This window comes from Oryx dammah, unplaced genomic scaffold, assembly GCF_014754425.2.
Source record: "Oryx dammah isolate SB20612 unplaced genomic scaffold, SCBI_Odam_1.1 HiC_scaffold_21, whole genome shotgun sequence".
NCBI lineage: Eukaryota > Metazoa > Chordata > Mammalia > Artiodactyla > Bovidae > Oryx > Oryx dammah.
Window position 1 is genome coordinate 20,211,025 of NW_024070205.1, and position 17,010 is coordinate 20,228,034.

Below are 17,010 nucleotides of genomic sequence, written 5' to 3' on the forward strand. Positions count from 1 at the left end.
AGCTGGAATTCTGTCACCTCCAATACCTTTGTTCGAAGTAATGCTTCCTACTGCCCACTTGACTTTATACTCCAGGATGTCCAGCTCTAGTTGAGTGACCACATCCTTGTAGTTATCTGGGTCATTAAGACTGTTCTTATATAGTTCTGTGTATTCTTACCATCTCTTCTTAATCTCTTCTGCTTCTATTAGGTCCTTACTGTTTCTGTCCTTTATCATGCCCATCCTTGCATAAAATGTTCCCTTGATTTTCTTGACAAGATCTCTAGTATTTCCCATTGTAATGCTTTCCTCTATTTCTTTGCATTGTTCATTTAAGAAGCCCTTCTTATCTCTCCTTGTTAATCTTTGGAACTCTGCATTCAGCTGGATACATCTTTCCCTTTCTCCCTTGCTTTTCACTTCTCTTCTTTTCTCAGCTATTTGTAACGTCTCCTCAGACAACTACTTTGCCTTATTGCATTTCTTTTTTGGGGGGATGGTTTTGGTCACTGCCTCCTGTACAGTTTTACAAACCTCTGTTCATAGTTCTTCAATCACTCTATCAAATCTATTCCCATGAATCTATTCATCATCTCCACTGTATAATCATAAGGGATTTGATTTATTTCATACCTGAATTACCTAGTGGTTTTCCCTACTTTCTTCAATTTAAGCCTGAATTTTGCAATAAGGAGTTCATGATCTGAGCCATAGTCAGCTCTCTAGGACTTGTTTTTGCTGACTGTATAGAGTTTCTCCATTTTTGGCTGCAAAGAACATAATCGATCTGATTTCCATATTGGCCATGTGGTGATGTCCATGTGTAGAACTGCCTTGGGTTGTTGGAAAAGGGTGTTTGCTATGACCAGGGCATCCTCTTGACAAAACTCTGTTACCCTTTGCCCTGTTTCATTTTGTACTCCAACGCCAAACTTGCCTATTATTCCTGGTGTCTCTTGACTTCTTACTTTTGCATTTCAATCCTTTATGATGAAAAGGACATCTCTTTTTTGGTGTTAGCCCTAGATGGTATTGTAGGTCTTCAGAGAACTGGTCTACTTCAGCTTCTCCAGCATCAGTGCTTGGGACATAGACTTGGATTACTGTCATGTTGAATGGTTTGTCTTGGAAACGAACTGAGACCATTCTGCCATTTACAAGGTTGCACCCAAGTACTGTATTTCAGACTCTTGTTGACTATTAGGGCTATTCCATTTCTTCTAAGGGATTCTTGCCCACATTATTAGATATAATGGTCATCTAAATTAAATTCACCCATTCCTGTCCATTTTCATTCACTGATTCCTAAGGTGTCAATGTTCACTCTTGCCATCTCCTGCTTGACCACATCCAGTTTACCTTGATTCATGGACCTAACATTCCAATTCCTATGCAATACTGTTCTTTATAGCATCAGGCTTTACTTTCACCCGCAGACACATCCGGAACTGAGTGTCATTTCTGCTTTGGCCCAGCTGCTTCATTCTTTCTGGAGCTACTAGTAATTGCCCTTTGCTCCTCCCCAGTAGGGTACTGAACACCTTCAGACCAAGGGGGTCCATCTTCCAGTGTCATAGTTTTTTGCCTCTTCATACTGTTCATGGGGTTCTCAAGGCAAGAATGCTGAAGTGGTTTGAAGTGATTCCCCTTCCCCCGTGGACCACATTTCGTCAGCACTCTCCACCATGACCTGTCCATCTTGGGTGGCCCTACACAGTGTGGGTCACAGTTTCACTGAGTTACACAAGGCTGTGACCCATGAAGGGGCGAAATAAGTAAGTAGCTGAATTTGTGGATCTGGAGATTGGAAGGCTGTTGGTTATAGATAGAGATTTAACAGTTATCTGCATTGATTTAAAGCCAAGAAAGTAAATTATATTGCCAAAGGAGAACTTGTGAAAGGACTAGGGGACACGGCCTTATTTGGACAGGAACCTAGTCACAAAAAGGGTCAGGGAAGAAAGAGGAGACTGGAAAGGAGGCGAAAAGTTGCCTCAGAAGTGTGGAAGGGTCACAAGGAAAGCCAAAAGCGAAGAGAGAAGGAGTCAACAGTGTTGAATACCCAGTGGAGTCGGCACAAATATTGACTAAAGACTGTCCTTCAGAAGTTTACTGCAGCAATATTTATAAAACAAAGTTATACATAAGCTCAATACCCACAATAGAAAAATGCCATTAAAAAATGTAGTATAAACCATATAAGATATTTTATAGCAATTTTAAATTATGCTGTAGCATTATGTACATAGTGTAGAAAAATAGTATATTAGGATATTTTTCCAAAATGAAAATACTTTTCCTGATAACACATATTGCTATAAAATATTTGAACATTACAGAGAAATTAATAATCTCAGCTCTCAGAGGTAACAACTTGAATCACTTTGTTGACTATTCTAGTCTGCTTTATCCACATATAAACACATTCATACAAATGAAATAATAAATGTTATGTTCCTTCATCTGCTTTTCTCAATAGCATATCATGGGTGATTCTTATTTCACTATATAATCATCTATTTTATCTGTATGGAATTCTACTACTTGAATATATCATAATTTATGAAAACAATTTTCTATTGATCAGTGTTTATATTGTTTCTTATATTTTGCTATAAATATTACTGTAATTAATATTTTTATATAGACATATGTTCAAATTATCAGATAGGCTACATAGTTATATTTAAACTTTAAAAGAAATAAGAGATTGAAACTATGAAAGATTACAAAAATAATCAGACTTGAAAAAGAACCAAATAGAACTTGAACAATTAAATTTCAAACTCAACAGAAAGCTTTAAGAGCAGATTAAACTCAGCTAAAGAGCAAATCAGTGAACTGGAAATTAAGTCAGAAGAAGTCATCCAGGAATCAATGCAGGGAGGCAAAGAGATAGAAAATATGAAGAATTAAAAGACATTGGGGACAGATTCCAATATATATCCATTCAGAGTTACAGAAGGAAGGGAAAGAGAAAATACAGTAGAGACAATAATCGAACAGTTGATGACTGAGAATTTTCCAAATCCAATGAAAGACACCCAGCCAAAGATTCCGAAAACCAAGAGAATCCCAAGTAAAATTTGAAAAGAAAAACTTCATCCACATTTATCAGAGTGAAGCTGCAAAACGCCAAAGTAAAAAAGAATATCTTAAATGCAGCCAGAGAGATGAACTTCAAAAGAATTGACAGCTGGACTTTTATGTATTTATTTATGCCTGTGCTGGGTCTTCCTTTCTACATGGGCTTTTCTCTACTTGCAACGACTGGGGGCTACCCTTCGTTGCCCCCAGTGCACAGACTTATCGCCTGGCTTCTCTTGTTGCAGAGCACAGGCTCGAGGGTGCGCAGAGCACGGGCTCAACAGTTGTGGAGCAAAGGCTTAGTTGCTCCGCAGCATGTGGGATCTTCCCATACCAGGGATCGAACCCATGTCTCCTGCACTGGCAGGTGTATTATTTACCACTGAGCCACAAAGGAAGTCTGACAGCTGGATTTTCAATTGTCAGTTTGGTAACAATAAAACCCGGAAAACAGTGGAAACAGTATCTTCTATGTGCAGAGAGAAAATCAACCCAGAATTGTATACACAGCAAAAAATTTAAGAATGAGGGTGAAAAAAAGACATTTTTCAGACAACCAAAAATTGAGTTTGCCTTCAGCAGGTCCTCACTAATGAAAATTCTAAAGATTAAGGCAGAAGGAAAGAGGAGAATAATTCAATGCAATTAGACAAGAAAAAGCAATTAAAGGCAAAGAGGTAAAACTATTTCTATGTGTAGGTGGTTTAATTGAATATCTGGAGAACCCAAAAGAATTTATTGAAAAACTATTAAAATAATAAGATAACTTAGTAGAGTCACCATACAAAAAATTAAAATACAGAAATCAGTAATATATACACAGTTACCAATTAGAAGGTATAATGGAAAAGAAGATTCCATTTAAAATATCAAAAAATAAAATATTCAAGCCTACCTTACAAGAAATGTGCAAAATGAGAAAACGATAAAACATTATTAAAAGGCATACAGGTGGACATCCTATCAGCCATATTCTTTACAGGACTACTCAACAGCATAAAAGTGTGTTCTAAGTTAGTATATAAATTTAATATCACCTGAGTTTTAAAGAATCATATATTTTCTAGAGGGAGATTATATAGAAGAATAAATAAACAAGAATAGCCATCAAACACCCCAAAAAGATTAGTGAGGAAGTGCTGGCCCTACCAAATATAAAAATGTATCATAAGGCCTCAATAATTAAAAGACTGTGGTGATGACTAATGAATAGACAGATTAATATAAAATAATAGAAAACCTAGACACAGACTTAGGTTGAATATAGCTAGTTTCAAATGTTAGAAATACCGTAATATAGAATAGTGGGAAATACTATAATGTGGAGGACGTATCAGCCTTTTCATACAAACTCAAATACTGAACTAGGACCAGAAGGTAGGAAAAAAGCTACAAGGAAACGTCTATCATTTTGTTCAGTAAAAGAATAATGTTCTAATAGTCACTGCTCACCAAAAACAAATGGACTAACTCTGAAAATTCTCTATCACTTCAGATACTCAAACACAGACCTAACAATCAACTGTGTAGGTGTTACACTAAGATTCACGCATCTGATGGTTAGTTGAATTCAACGACCTTTAAAATCCTTTCTGTTCTTAAGTCTTTATGATTCTGTTTAGGTCTTGAATTTTTTCCTAGATCTGAAGTGCAGCCAAGATCATATCTATGGTACTTCATTAAGTTTCTAAAACTGTACTGTAATTTAAGATGTATAATGTTAATGAAATCATGCAGTGGTTAATTCAAAATAATTCTGGCCAAGATCTGGGCAGCAAAGAAAAAATGAGAATTTGTTAAGGGTGTACCACTTAGAAAGATGGTGTCTGCTTTCAGTGTTTAAATGTAAAATAAGGAGTTCCCTGGTAGTCTAGTGGTTACGATTCAGAGCTTTCATTGTTGTGGCCCAGGTTCAACCCCTGGTTGGGGAATTCCCACAAGCCACATAATACAGCCAAAATTTAAAAAATAAAAATTTTTTAATAAATGTAAAACAGGAGTCCTGCAAGTGTATAGACAGAAACTTCCTTCTTAGACCCAAGAGCATTGACATATATGCCATCAGATCACACCTGTATAGTTTACGGCTCTAGTAGCAACAGGAGCTTCTTCAGACTTTGCTAGAGACGAACTCCATCAAACAGACTGAAGTGAAAATAAACGTTTGTGACTGCCATTGTGTGCTCAGTTGCTCAGTTGTGTCTGACTCTTTGCAACTCGATGGATGGTAGCCTGCCAGGCTCCTCTGTCCATGGGGATTACTCCAGACAAGACCTCTGTCCATGGGGATTCTCCAGGCAAGAATACTGTAGTGGGTTGCCATGCCCTGCTCCAGGGACTGAACCCAGGTCTTCCACACTGCAGGTGGATTCTTTACCAGCTGAGCCACCAGGGAAGCCATTAGGTACATGATATTCACTGACTTGGGATCCTCAGTTAACAGGTGGTTAAAACTATAGGATTAACATAGCAATGTGGAGAGTGTTGAATGAGAGGGAAAATAAGCCAAGGAAAGAATATCAACATTTAAGAGGCAGGCAGAGGTGGAAGACTACATGAAAAGAAAGAAGTAGGAGAAAGATGGAATTTTTGTCTTGCAAAGAGAGATGACCGAAAAAGTGAATGGTTAACAGGATCAAATGCTACAGAGAAGTCAGGTTAAATACGGGATTGGAGACACCTGGATCTGACAATAAGATCGCTGGGGGACTTTACATAGAGTTTTAAGAAAAGTGATTGTGCTAGGAAGGAGGGAAAGAAGTAGTAAAGGAGGAGAAAAAAATCAAAGGACATATTTTCTCAGATGCGAGAGAGACCGTGATTATAGATTGCTAATACACTGATAAAATGGAATCATTAGAGAGGAAGGCATTAAAGATACTAAAGAAAGAAGACAATGCACATGAGATTAAGTACCCAAAGGAAGACATAACCTTGGATGGGAAGACTGAGACTAAACGGAGAAGGAGGGGTGTGGGCAGAAGCAGAGAAGTCTGAGGCGATGCCTCAGGAAGTGGCAGGGCAGCTCCCCTCTGTAATATGTTGTGCCGCATCCCACTCTTTGTGACCCTCTGGACTATATAGTCTGTCAGGCTCCTCGGTCCATGGGATTTTCCAGGCAAGAATACTGGAGTGGGTTGCCATATCCTAGGAGGCAAAATCACCCTCCGAGAAAGTGAAAAGAGATGTTTGGGTGAGGACTCTCTTCTCTAGAAGAGAGAAGACCTGCCAGTGCTGTTGGTCAGAACCCAAATTCTCAGAGAGTAAATGAATGAGGATTCACAACATTTTTTGGAAAAAGTCAAGGCACTCTTATCTACTGAAACACAGGAAAAGCGTGAATGATGACCAGTGCTAATCCACGGCAAATACCTCTTCTCCAAGTAGCTGCTGTTTTTCTTCATCTGTCAGTAACTTAATTTTTCTGCCTTTGAGGCCAGAAAGGAGGTAAGAGGACGTGGTGATCCAATCATAACATTCTCTCTGAGAAGAGATAAAAGATAATCACTAAACAGAAAAAATCAGATTATACCAACTCATTTATTCACTTACTCCTACTGAGGAACCGCTAAGAGTAAGTCCTCTAGATATAACTCCATTCAATTAACTTTGTATCAGTTCAGTTCAAAGATTTGTGCAGAAGTGATTTTCTATTAATATAGACCTAAATCATATCATCTCTTATCAACAGGGTTTGGGATCTGGGTTGAAATGGGACAAGTAGTGAAGTGCTATAAAATTAGAGGCAGAAAGGCTGTTGGATTTACTAAGGTCTAATGACTTGTCCCAATAAATGTTATGCAACTGACCAGGGTCAATTACAATTATATGACAATAACAGCACCAAACACTTATATAACACTCTGTTCTATGCATTGTACGTTGCTAACTCATTCGATCCTCATTACGAGACTATTACTAGCCTCATTTTTTAAGATGAGGAAACTGAGGAATAAACAGTTAAATATCTTGCTCAAGGTCACTTATATATTTACGTACTGTGCTTAGATTCTAATCCAGGTGGCCAGGGCTCCTAACCATTACAAAAATATTACTTCCCCTGCCCCCAATAAAGTGATAAAGTTGAAGCACTTTTTTAGAAAAGGAGCTCATCTCTCATCTATCAAAATAACATGATTGGTCCACAGCAGGTCTTATTTCCACAAAGGGAACAGAAAAACTACCTTTACTAAGATCTCCTACCAGCTAAGCTTTGGATTCAGTGTTTAAAAGATGTGTTATTCCTTATTAGTGAGAAAAAGCAGAGGGAACTAGGAAGCATTATTTTCTCTGGGGAAGGAGATTTGGTCATTCACACCATCAAAAAAAAAAAAAAAAATTCCACCATGTGGGGAAATAATCACCCACTTTAGGTCCTTGAAACAAACCGTGCTGCTGCTGGCTGCTAAGTTGCTTCAGTTGTGTCTGAATCTGTGCGACCCCATAGACGGCAGCCCACCAGGTTCCCCTGTCCCTGGGATTCTCCAGGCAAGAATACTGGAGTGGGTTGCCATTTCCTTCTCCAGTGGATGAAAGTGAAAAGTGAAAGTGAAGTTTCTCAGTCATGTCCGACTCTTTGAGACCCCATGGACTGCAGCCTACCAGGCTCCTCCATCCTGGGATTTCCCAGGCAAGAGTACTGGAGTGTGGTGCCATTGCCTTCTCGGAAGCAAACCATAAAAGTAGTAATATGTCTCATATTTTTCTCATGATTAAACTTTTATTGTGGAATTATTGTGGAATATCAGAGCCAAAATTTTTAAAAAATCTAATCCAAACCCTTGCCTTATAAATAAGGAATAGAAGCCTCTTCAGATAAATAAGTTTACCACAGCTCTGTGAACATCACTAAGTTTAAATTTTGCATTCAAAGAGTTAGGTCAATGTCTTACTGCGTATCAGAAAAGAGGATCAAACAAGGGAGATGAAAGTATTGAGTTCTAGTCCTTAGTTCTTCTAATTGGTTGTGGCTTCTTGAGTAAACTCTTAATAGTCTTCATCTATTAAAAACAGATGAAGCTGTTCGTTTACTCTAGATGAGCCCTATGTACTAGGGAGCTGGTAAAACATTTATTGGTGGGGAGGGATCCCTAATTTGTAGCATTTGTTGAAATCCAAAATATATACTCTCATAGGGAAATTCCAATGGTAGTCATCAATTTAGTATGTTATCACTGAATGCAGAGTTGGGAAGAGGTCTGCTGAGTCAGCTCTTGCGAGGCAGCCTGAGTCTCCACCATACCACTGCCCCTAAAGATCCTTCCAGCCACAAAATTTGATGCATATTTTAACTTTATCATACCTAGAACAAAAACATTTGTCAATTTTGAAAATAGTAGTGACCTTTTAAAAGTTTTAGTTCTTCAGAGTTAGTTCACCATCCATGAGAAATAAACTATTTTCAGCTGAATTGCATTCTATAAAGCAGATCCTAGTCATTTTCTTACAAACTTCTGAGACATTGAAAATACTACCATAGAACATATTTTTCCTTACTGGTGGGAAAAATATCACTACAAGTCTTTAAAAATATATATTTACTTATTTGGCTGCACAGGGCCTTAGTTGTGGCATGTGGAACTTTCAGTTGTAGCATGTGGAAAGTTCCCTGACCAGGGATCAAACTCAGGCCCCAGCATTGGGAGTGTGGAGTCTTAGTCACTGGACCATCAGGAAAGTCCCAATATGAATTTTTTATAAAAGTTTCATGGCTATCTATACAGTCAAGGAAGTTTTCCTAAAAAACCTTTAACATCACTTTTGATGTGCTAAACGGAGATAGCTCGGTTGCCAATCAATACACATGGATCTCCTTCCATCAACACTCTGATTCTGATAATGTCTGATTCAGGGCTGTTAATAAATGCTTCTGATGTGAAGTGAAAAGACTAAAATTCATGTCTGGGGAGAAGGAGAAGGCCCTAAATGTTAAGCCTATTGTAGAGGATCAAAAACAGAACAAAAGGCTACAGGAGATAGTTTTATAAGTGGTAGGTCCACAGTGGTAATGTAGTTATTAAGAATCCATCATCTCCAGGTCCCCCCAAAAGGGTAACAAAGCTGAGATCTCTGAGTTTACCTGCTGGAACACTGCAAGAGGCAACTCTCCAGCACCACTCTTCAAAGTCATACTCTTTTCAGAGGCCCAAATCCTGAAACTGGCAGTAGTAGCTTGGGCAACATAAAGGTTACTATAGCCCAAGGTGGATAGCAGGGTCTTGATAGATTACCACAGGGCAAGACAAGAAAGAATGGCATCAGTTGCAGCCAGAAGTCAGTTTGAAGGGCACCAGCCAGAAGTCTTCTCATTTCTATCATGGTAGGTATTTGGCATTGAAAGGATTGTTCCTTCCCACATGTTCTCAGAACTATCAGCTGCTGGTCAGTGTGTGTGTCTTTCACCAGTCTTGGCCTGCTGAAGTTTATTTCAGAAATCTTTCCAGGTAATCTGCTGATTGCTCAGATTACGAACAAACTCCAAGGCATCAGTGACTCTAAATCTAGACGCCTGGCACATTATAGATGATCAACCTAACACAACTGAAAAAAGACATCTGGCTTATTCTAGGTTTTCAGCAGCTGCTTCAGCTGTAGTGGACCCAGTGGTTGTACTCTGACTGGATGCCAGGACTCTTTGACATAGTGTTCCTAAACAGCGAATGAAAACATAAGCAAGTCTCATTCCCAAGTGAAGCAGCTGATATGCACTGAGATCATCTTTTTTTCAGAAATAGGCATAGGGGTAAGAATCCCAAGAACTGAGTCCTCTTGGAAGATGGCAGCCCAGCTGGATGAGGTCTGAATGAATATCCCAGGATCAGATGGGAGGTAAATAGGGTCATTAGTTACTGCACTGCTTTGATGGTCTTGGGGAACTAGATTATCCCCCAGGCTTCATGAAGAAGTCATTTCTCTATGGGATTATTATGGTAGAGTGGAGTATGAACCACCAGTAAGAGTGATCAAACTCCAGAGGATGCTGACTTAAGAGGCCTCCCGATCCAGAAACCAGTCCAGCATCATGCAACTCTCACATTTATCAGGAAGGAGCCCAAGAAATATCAGATTGTGGGAAACCATCATTAAGGTCAAATGTCAGTCCTTTGGGTTGGCAAGATGTTCTTCTTCAGGGGCTGGAATGTAGCTGGGGTGTGCTACAAGCCACACAGCATCACAGTATGCTCACACTAGAGAAAGCTTCTCTGGAGAACCATCTTCTACTCTTCACCTTGTAGGATATGCATAAGGCCATATAAGTTCCAGAGTCTGATGTCATAAAGATTCACATACCACACAGGTTGTCCAGGAGATGAGAGGAAGACAGTAGTAGTCAGGATGGGGATGAATTTGAAATGAAGTTAACCCTAATGAGAGGGGAACTAACCACTAATTTAAAAATAAAAGAAAGAGTACTGAGGTGGTTCCAGGGCAGGTGCATGGCTGTTGAGCCATAAACTAGCTTGATGTACCCGTTGAAAGGCCTCAGCCTCAGGCTTAAAGAGGGGACAGATGCATTTGGGAGGAAAAAAGGCCCGAGCATAGGATCAATTAAAGTCTTACTTCTGGTGGAAGAGCAGATCCTCAGCCTTCTCTGATAACACCTTCCCAGTTTATTAATCTGAAATTGTTGGCAAAAAGTAAATAAATGAGAAAGAGCTCAACAGAAGACCGAATATTCCTGGTGGAAAGGATAGGTTCTCAGAGATGGTTAGGTCATGGACCTCCAGTCAGGGGCTGGGGTGAATTAGGCTGTGAATGATCCACTGCACAAAGCTCTCATAAAATCTCCTAATATGGATTTTTTTTTGGCAGCACCATGCAGCTTGCAGGACCTTAGTTCTCGACCAGGGATCAAACCCAGGACCCTGCAGTGAAAGCACCAAGTTGTAACCACTGGACCACCAGAGAATGTCCTGGATGACTTTATATAAGTCCCCAAGATCCCCTCACCATAACATCTCCCCCATATTGCTATTGCTTTAACATTTTTTTAAAGATTTTTTTTATGTGTACCAATTTTAAAGTCCTTATTGAATTTATTACAATATTGCTTCTCTTGTTTATGCTTTGGTTTCTTGGCCTTGATGCATATGACATCTTGAGCTCCCTGACCAGGGACGGAACCCACACCTCCTGCATTGAAAGGCAAAGTCTCAACCACTGGACTGCCAAGGAAGTCCCCTCTATAGCTTTAACTTTAATGAGGAGATACACCTCAAAAGCACCCTGAATCTTCATTCTAAAATCGACCTTATCTGAAAATGTGGTCTCAACACATAACTCTATCCCATTTAAGTAAATGAGAAATAAGGTGTATAACAAAACAGGGTGATGAGTCTCTACTACCATCTATGGCAGATCCAGCCTATCAAAACCAGGATATTCACCACATCCGGGTAGGTAGCAGCAGGCCTGAGAAGATTTGGGCACACTTCCAGATGCACAGTATAAGGGTTACAAGATCCAAGAGACCATTCAGTTCAGAGGCACACAAATCTGCTGGAAACAATGCCTCTGAGGTCTTCCCAGAAACAAAACTAAAAGACATTTCAGTTCCTATATGAGAAGTAAAATATACCTATAAAAACATATTTCAATACTAAAATATTCTTACTCTCCTGACATGTACCCTAGTTATTCATAGCGTTATTATTTTAAGTTTCTACTAAATGGAATTTCTATTTTAAAATTTGGATTTAGCATTGATATTTATGAAGTTTATTTCTCCTAAACTTCATTTGTAGTTTGACTTCATCTGACTTCCCTTGTAGCTCAATGGGTAAAGAATCTGTCTGCAGTGCAGGAGACCCAGGTTCAATCCTGGGTTGGGAAGATCCCCTGGAGAAGTAAATGGCAACCCACTCCAGTATCCTTGGCCTGGAAAATCTCATGGACAGAGGAGCCTGGTGGGCTGCAGTCCATGGGGTTGCAAAGAGTCAGGCACAACTGAGTGACTAACACTAACACTAAAAAAAACTTTGCCAGCTATACAAAATAAACTGGGGAAAAGTTCAATCATTACCTATGCTCTTAAACTGTTTCTATGGCGTGGGGATTACCTGCTCCTTCAAAGTCTGACACATCTATGGAGTCCAGGCAAAATTTTGAGGCTCTTTTTCAACAAATGTATCCATTTCTTCTCTGAAAATTGACCAGTTTTATCCTTCTAAAATTAATGTTACTGTATATTTTCCTAGAAATTTTCCATTTCTTAGAGATTTTCAAATTAATTCATAAGATATTGCACATAAAATTTTGTTATAATCCATTTTTTTAAAAAACTGTGAGATCTATTACACATACAGAAGAGCATAAAATCATAGAATTTAATGAGAACACTCATTTAAACATCAAACAGACCAAAGAACAGAAAACTGCCTGCACTCTATACACCAGTCCTGACACAGCATAATACAATATCCCTTCTACTGTTTATGGGCGGGTTTCAAAATCATAAGCTCAGCTATACTTTATGTGCATGTACTCAGTCGCTTCAGTAGTGACCAACTCTGTGCGACCCCATGGACTACAGCCCGCCAGGCTCCTCTGTCCAGGGATTCTCCAGGCAAGAATACTGGAGTGGGTTGCCATGTCCTCCCCCGGGGGATCTTTCCCACCCAGGGAAAGCTCTTTACCCAGGCAGGCTCTTTACCCACTGAGTCACCATACCTCATGAAACAAGAAAAGGAAGAGTAAATTAAACCCAAAATAAGTAGAAATAAGGAAATAATAAAGAGTAGTGTGGAAATTAGCGAAACAGAAAAATAGAGAAAAATAGGTAAAGGCAAAATCAAGTTTTTGAGATCAAAAAAATAGATAAATCTTTTTATAGACTGATGAGAACAAAAAGAGAAAAAACACAAATTTTCAATAACAGGGACAAGAGTGGACATCCTATAATTACTAAAAGGATAATGGGGAATAACGTGAGCAACTCTACATCAATAAATTAGACAACTTAGATGAAATTACAGATTCCTTACAGGACCAAAGCTAAGGAGCTCTCTCAAGAAGATATAATAGCCCTATATGCAGTAAGGAAATTTCCTTAAACTCAGTAGAGAAACTGGCTAGCCTTATATCTGAATAGCTCTATCTTTGTAATTTAAAACTTTCTCAGAAACCTAAATGACTTCACTGGTGAATTATATCAAACATTTAAGGAAGAAATAATATACAAATTGCTCTATAAAATAGAAGAGTAAAACACTTCCCAACTCATTTTAAGAGGCTAAATATTACCCCTAATATCAAAACCAAAAATATTAGAAAACAAAGTAAACTACTAATATACAATCAGTATCTTCAAGAACATCAATGCAAAAATTCTACACAAAACTTCAACCAATTGAATTTAGTAGTATATAAAAAGAGAGTACACCATGATCAAGTGGGGTTTATACCAGGAACGTAAGGTTCATTTAATATTCAATTCAAAAGTCAATCAGGGACTTCCCTGCTAGCCCAAGTGGTTAAGACTCTGCCTTCCAACGCAGGGAACATGAGTTTGATCTCTAGTCAGAGAACTAAGATCCCACATGCCCGTGGGGCCGCTAAACCCACGTACCACGACTAGAGAACCCAAGCACTGCAACTACTGACCCTATGTGTCCTAAAGCCTGTGCTCCACCAAAGAAGCCTGTGCACCGCAATGAGAGAAAGTCCACGCAACACAACGAAGACCCAGCACAGTCATAAATAAATAAATAATTAAAAAATCAATCAATGTTAGTTGTCATGTTAAAAGACTAAAAAAGACAACGCATCGACCGTCTCAGTAGGGGCAGGAAAAGGGTTTGATAAAATCCAACATTCATTCCTGATTCTAAAAAGATTTTTAACAAACATGGAATAAAAATAAAGCTTCCTCAATATGATAAAGGACACCTAGGAAAAGCCTACACCTTCCATTATACTTAAAGATGACAGAATAAATACTTTCCCCCTAAACAATAACAAGGATATCTGTTCTCACCACTTTTACTCAGTCTGGTATTGGAGACTCTAGTTAGTCAAGAAGTCAAGAAAAAGAAATTAAAGGCATGTAAATTAGAAAGAAATAACTAAAACTGTCCTTATCTGCAGATGATATAATTATGTACCTAGAAAATTCTAAGGAATCTGAAAAAAAAAAAAACAAACTTCTTAGCAGGGACAAGTGAGTTCAGTAAGGTCACAAGATATGAAATAAATATATTTAAAAAATCATGATACAATGCTCATTGTAGCCTAGACATGGAAGCAACCTAAATGCCCATCAACAGAGGAATAAAGATGTGATACATATATATATACACATATAACGGAATAGTACTCAATCATAAAAAGAATGAATTACTGACATTTGCCGCAACATGGATGGACCAACTAAGTGAAGCCAGGTGGAGAATGATAAATATCATATCACTCATATGTGGAATCTAATAAAAAAAATTTTTTAATCATTTTTAAAAAATGATACAAATGAACTTTTACAAAACAGAAAGTCTTACAGATATCAAAAACAAGCTTATGACTACCAAAGGGGAAAACATGGGGGGAAGGGATAAATCAAGAGCCTGGGATGAACATACCCAAACTATTATATACAAGATAGATAATGAACAAGGACATCCTATAGAGCACAGGGAACTCTACTAAATATTCTGTGATCACCTATAACAAAAAAGAATCTAAAAAGGAATGAATAGGGACTTCCTGGTGGTCCAGTGGGTAAGAATTTGCTTGCTAATGCAGGGACATGGGTTCAGTCCCTGATCTGGGAAGATCTCATGTGTCACGGAGCAACTAAGTCCATGGCACCACAACTACTGAATCCTGCATGCCTAGTATCTGAGCTCTGCAACAAGAGAAGCCACCACATTGAGAAGTCTGTGCACAACAAGGAAGAGTAGCTCTTGCTCTCCACAACTAGAGAAAGCTTGTGTGTGCAGCAGCATGGACCCAGCACAGCCAAAAATAAATACATAAATACCTAAAAAGAATGACTACATGTATATGTGTAACTGAACCACTTTGCTGTACACCTGAAACTAACACATTGTAAATCAACTATCCTCCAATAAAATCAAAATTTTTTAAAATCAGTGATAATTCTGTTACAAAAGAATAATAAGAAATTGAAATTACAGAATAATATAATTTGCAACAGTACCAAAACATAAAATACATAGAAATATACCTTACAAAGACCTATATACTGAAAACTACAAAGCTTTGCTGAAAGAAATAAAGAACTTAAGTAAATGAAGAGATATACAATCTTCACAGGCCCAAAGACTCAATACTGTTAGGATGTCAGTTCTCCACAAATTAATCAAGAGATAAAATGTAATCATAAGAAAAATCCCAATAGGTTTCTTTGGAAACATTGATAAGCTAATTCTAAAAACTTCACATATGGAAAGCAAAGGACCTAGAATAGCCTGGGCAATCTTGAAAAAGAACAAATTTGGAGGATTTGCATTACTAATCTCAGAACATTATAAAACTACAGTAATCAAAACAGTTTGATAATGGTGACAATGTTGACATACAGATCAAGAGAACATAGTAGAATATCCAGAATAATATCCATATATACGATCAATGTGCTGTGCTTAGTCGCTCTGTCGTGTCTGACTCTCTGGGACCCCACGGACTGTAGCCTACCAGGCTCCTCTGTCCATGGGGATTCTCCGGGCAAGAACACTAGAGTGGGCTGCTGTGCCCTCCAGATTTTTAAAAAAGATGAAAAGGCTTCTGAAAAGAGAAAGGGTAGTTTTTTCAACACATGGTGCTAAACAACTGGATATCCAAATGCCAAAAAAGTGAACTTCAACCCATATCTGGCACCAGAAAAGAAAAAAATGGGTCACTCAAAATGGGTCACAAATCTGAACCCACAAAGCTTAAAACTATAGATCTTCAGATGTTACTATACAAAATTTTTCTTAGATAACAATACCAAAAGAAGACCCATAAAAGAAAAAAAATGATGGATTGAACTTCATCAGTTAAGAAGTTCCCCTTTTTGAAAGACATTGTTAAGAGAAGAAAAGGAAGTCACAGACTGAGAGAAAATATTTCTAAATCACACATCTGATAAAGGACTTTTATCCAGAATATATAATGTACTTTCAAATTCAATGATAACAAAACAAACAAACCAATAATAAAAGGCCAAAGATTTGAGCAGGTATTTTGCCTTTTTTCCTTAAACAGTTTATTAATTTTATTTCACTTGTAACGACTTAAACATATCAAGTAACCAGTAACCAAACTATAAAACAACTGTATTTCTTTTTTTAGCATTTTTCCAGTTTTACTGATATATAATTGATGTATAACACTGCATATGTTTAATATGTACAACATAATGGTTTGATATATGTATGTATTGCAAAATGATTACCACAAGAAACTCAGTTAACCTCCATTACCTCACATAGTTACATTTTTTTTTCTTGTGATAACTTTTAAGATCTACCTTCTTAGCAACTTTGTACCTTTCACCAAAGGAGATGCAATGCCAAATAATCCCACGAAAAGATGTTCAACATCACTGATCACGAAGGAAATGCAAATTAAAACTACAACGGCATACCACGAGCCACTTACTGGAATGTCTAAAATTGATATCACTGACCGAATCAGATTTTGGCAAGGGTCTGAAACAACTGGAACATTCATATACTGCTGGCAGGAACGTAGAAGACAGTTTCTCAAAAAGCTACAAACACAAGCCATATGACCTAGCCATCCCATTTCTAGATCTTTATTTAAGACAAATGAAAGCAATGCATATGTACATGCGTATCCATTGAAGCTTTACTTGTAATAATAAAAAATGGAAATAATTCAAATGTTCATCAACAAAGAAAGATTGATAAATGGTGTATTTCCATTCCATGAGATACTGCTCAGCACTAAAAAGCAATTTTGATAAAAGCAACAGTGTGA

At 38.0% G+C, this 17,010-nt stretch overlaps 1 protein-coding gene across 1 annotated transcript in view; it reads right to left on the reverse strand.

Moving 5' to 3' along the window:
• Positions 1-17,010, reverse strand: part of AXDND1 (axonemal dynein light chain domain containing 1) — a 74,062-nt gene that overhangs the window by 14,106 nt on the left and 42,946 nt on the right. Inside the window, exon 21 of the mRNA XM_040263889.1 lies at positions 6,442-6,552. Within this exon, the coding sequence (XP_040119823.1) occupies positions 6,442-6,552 (111 nt within the window). The remainder of the gene's footprint in view (positions 1-6,441; positions 6,553-17,010) is intronic.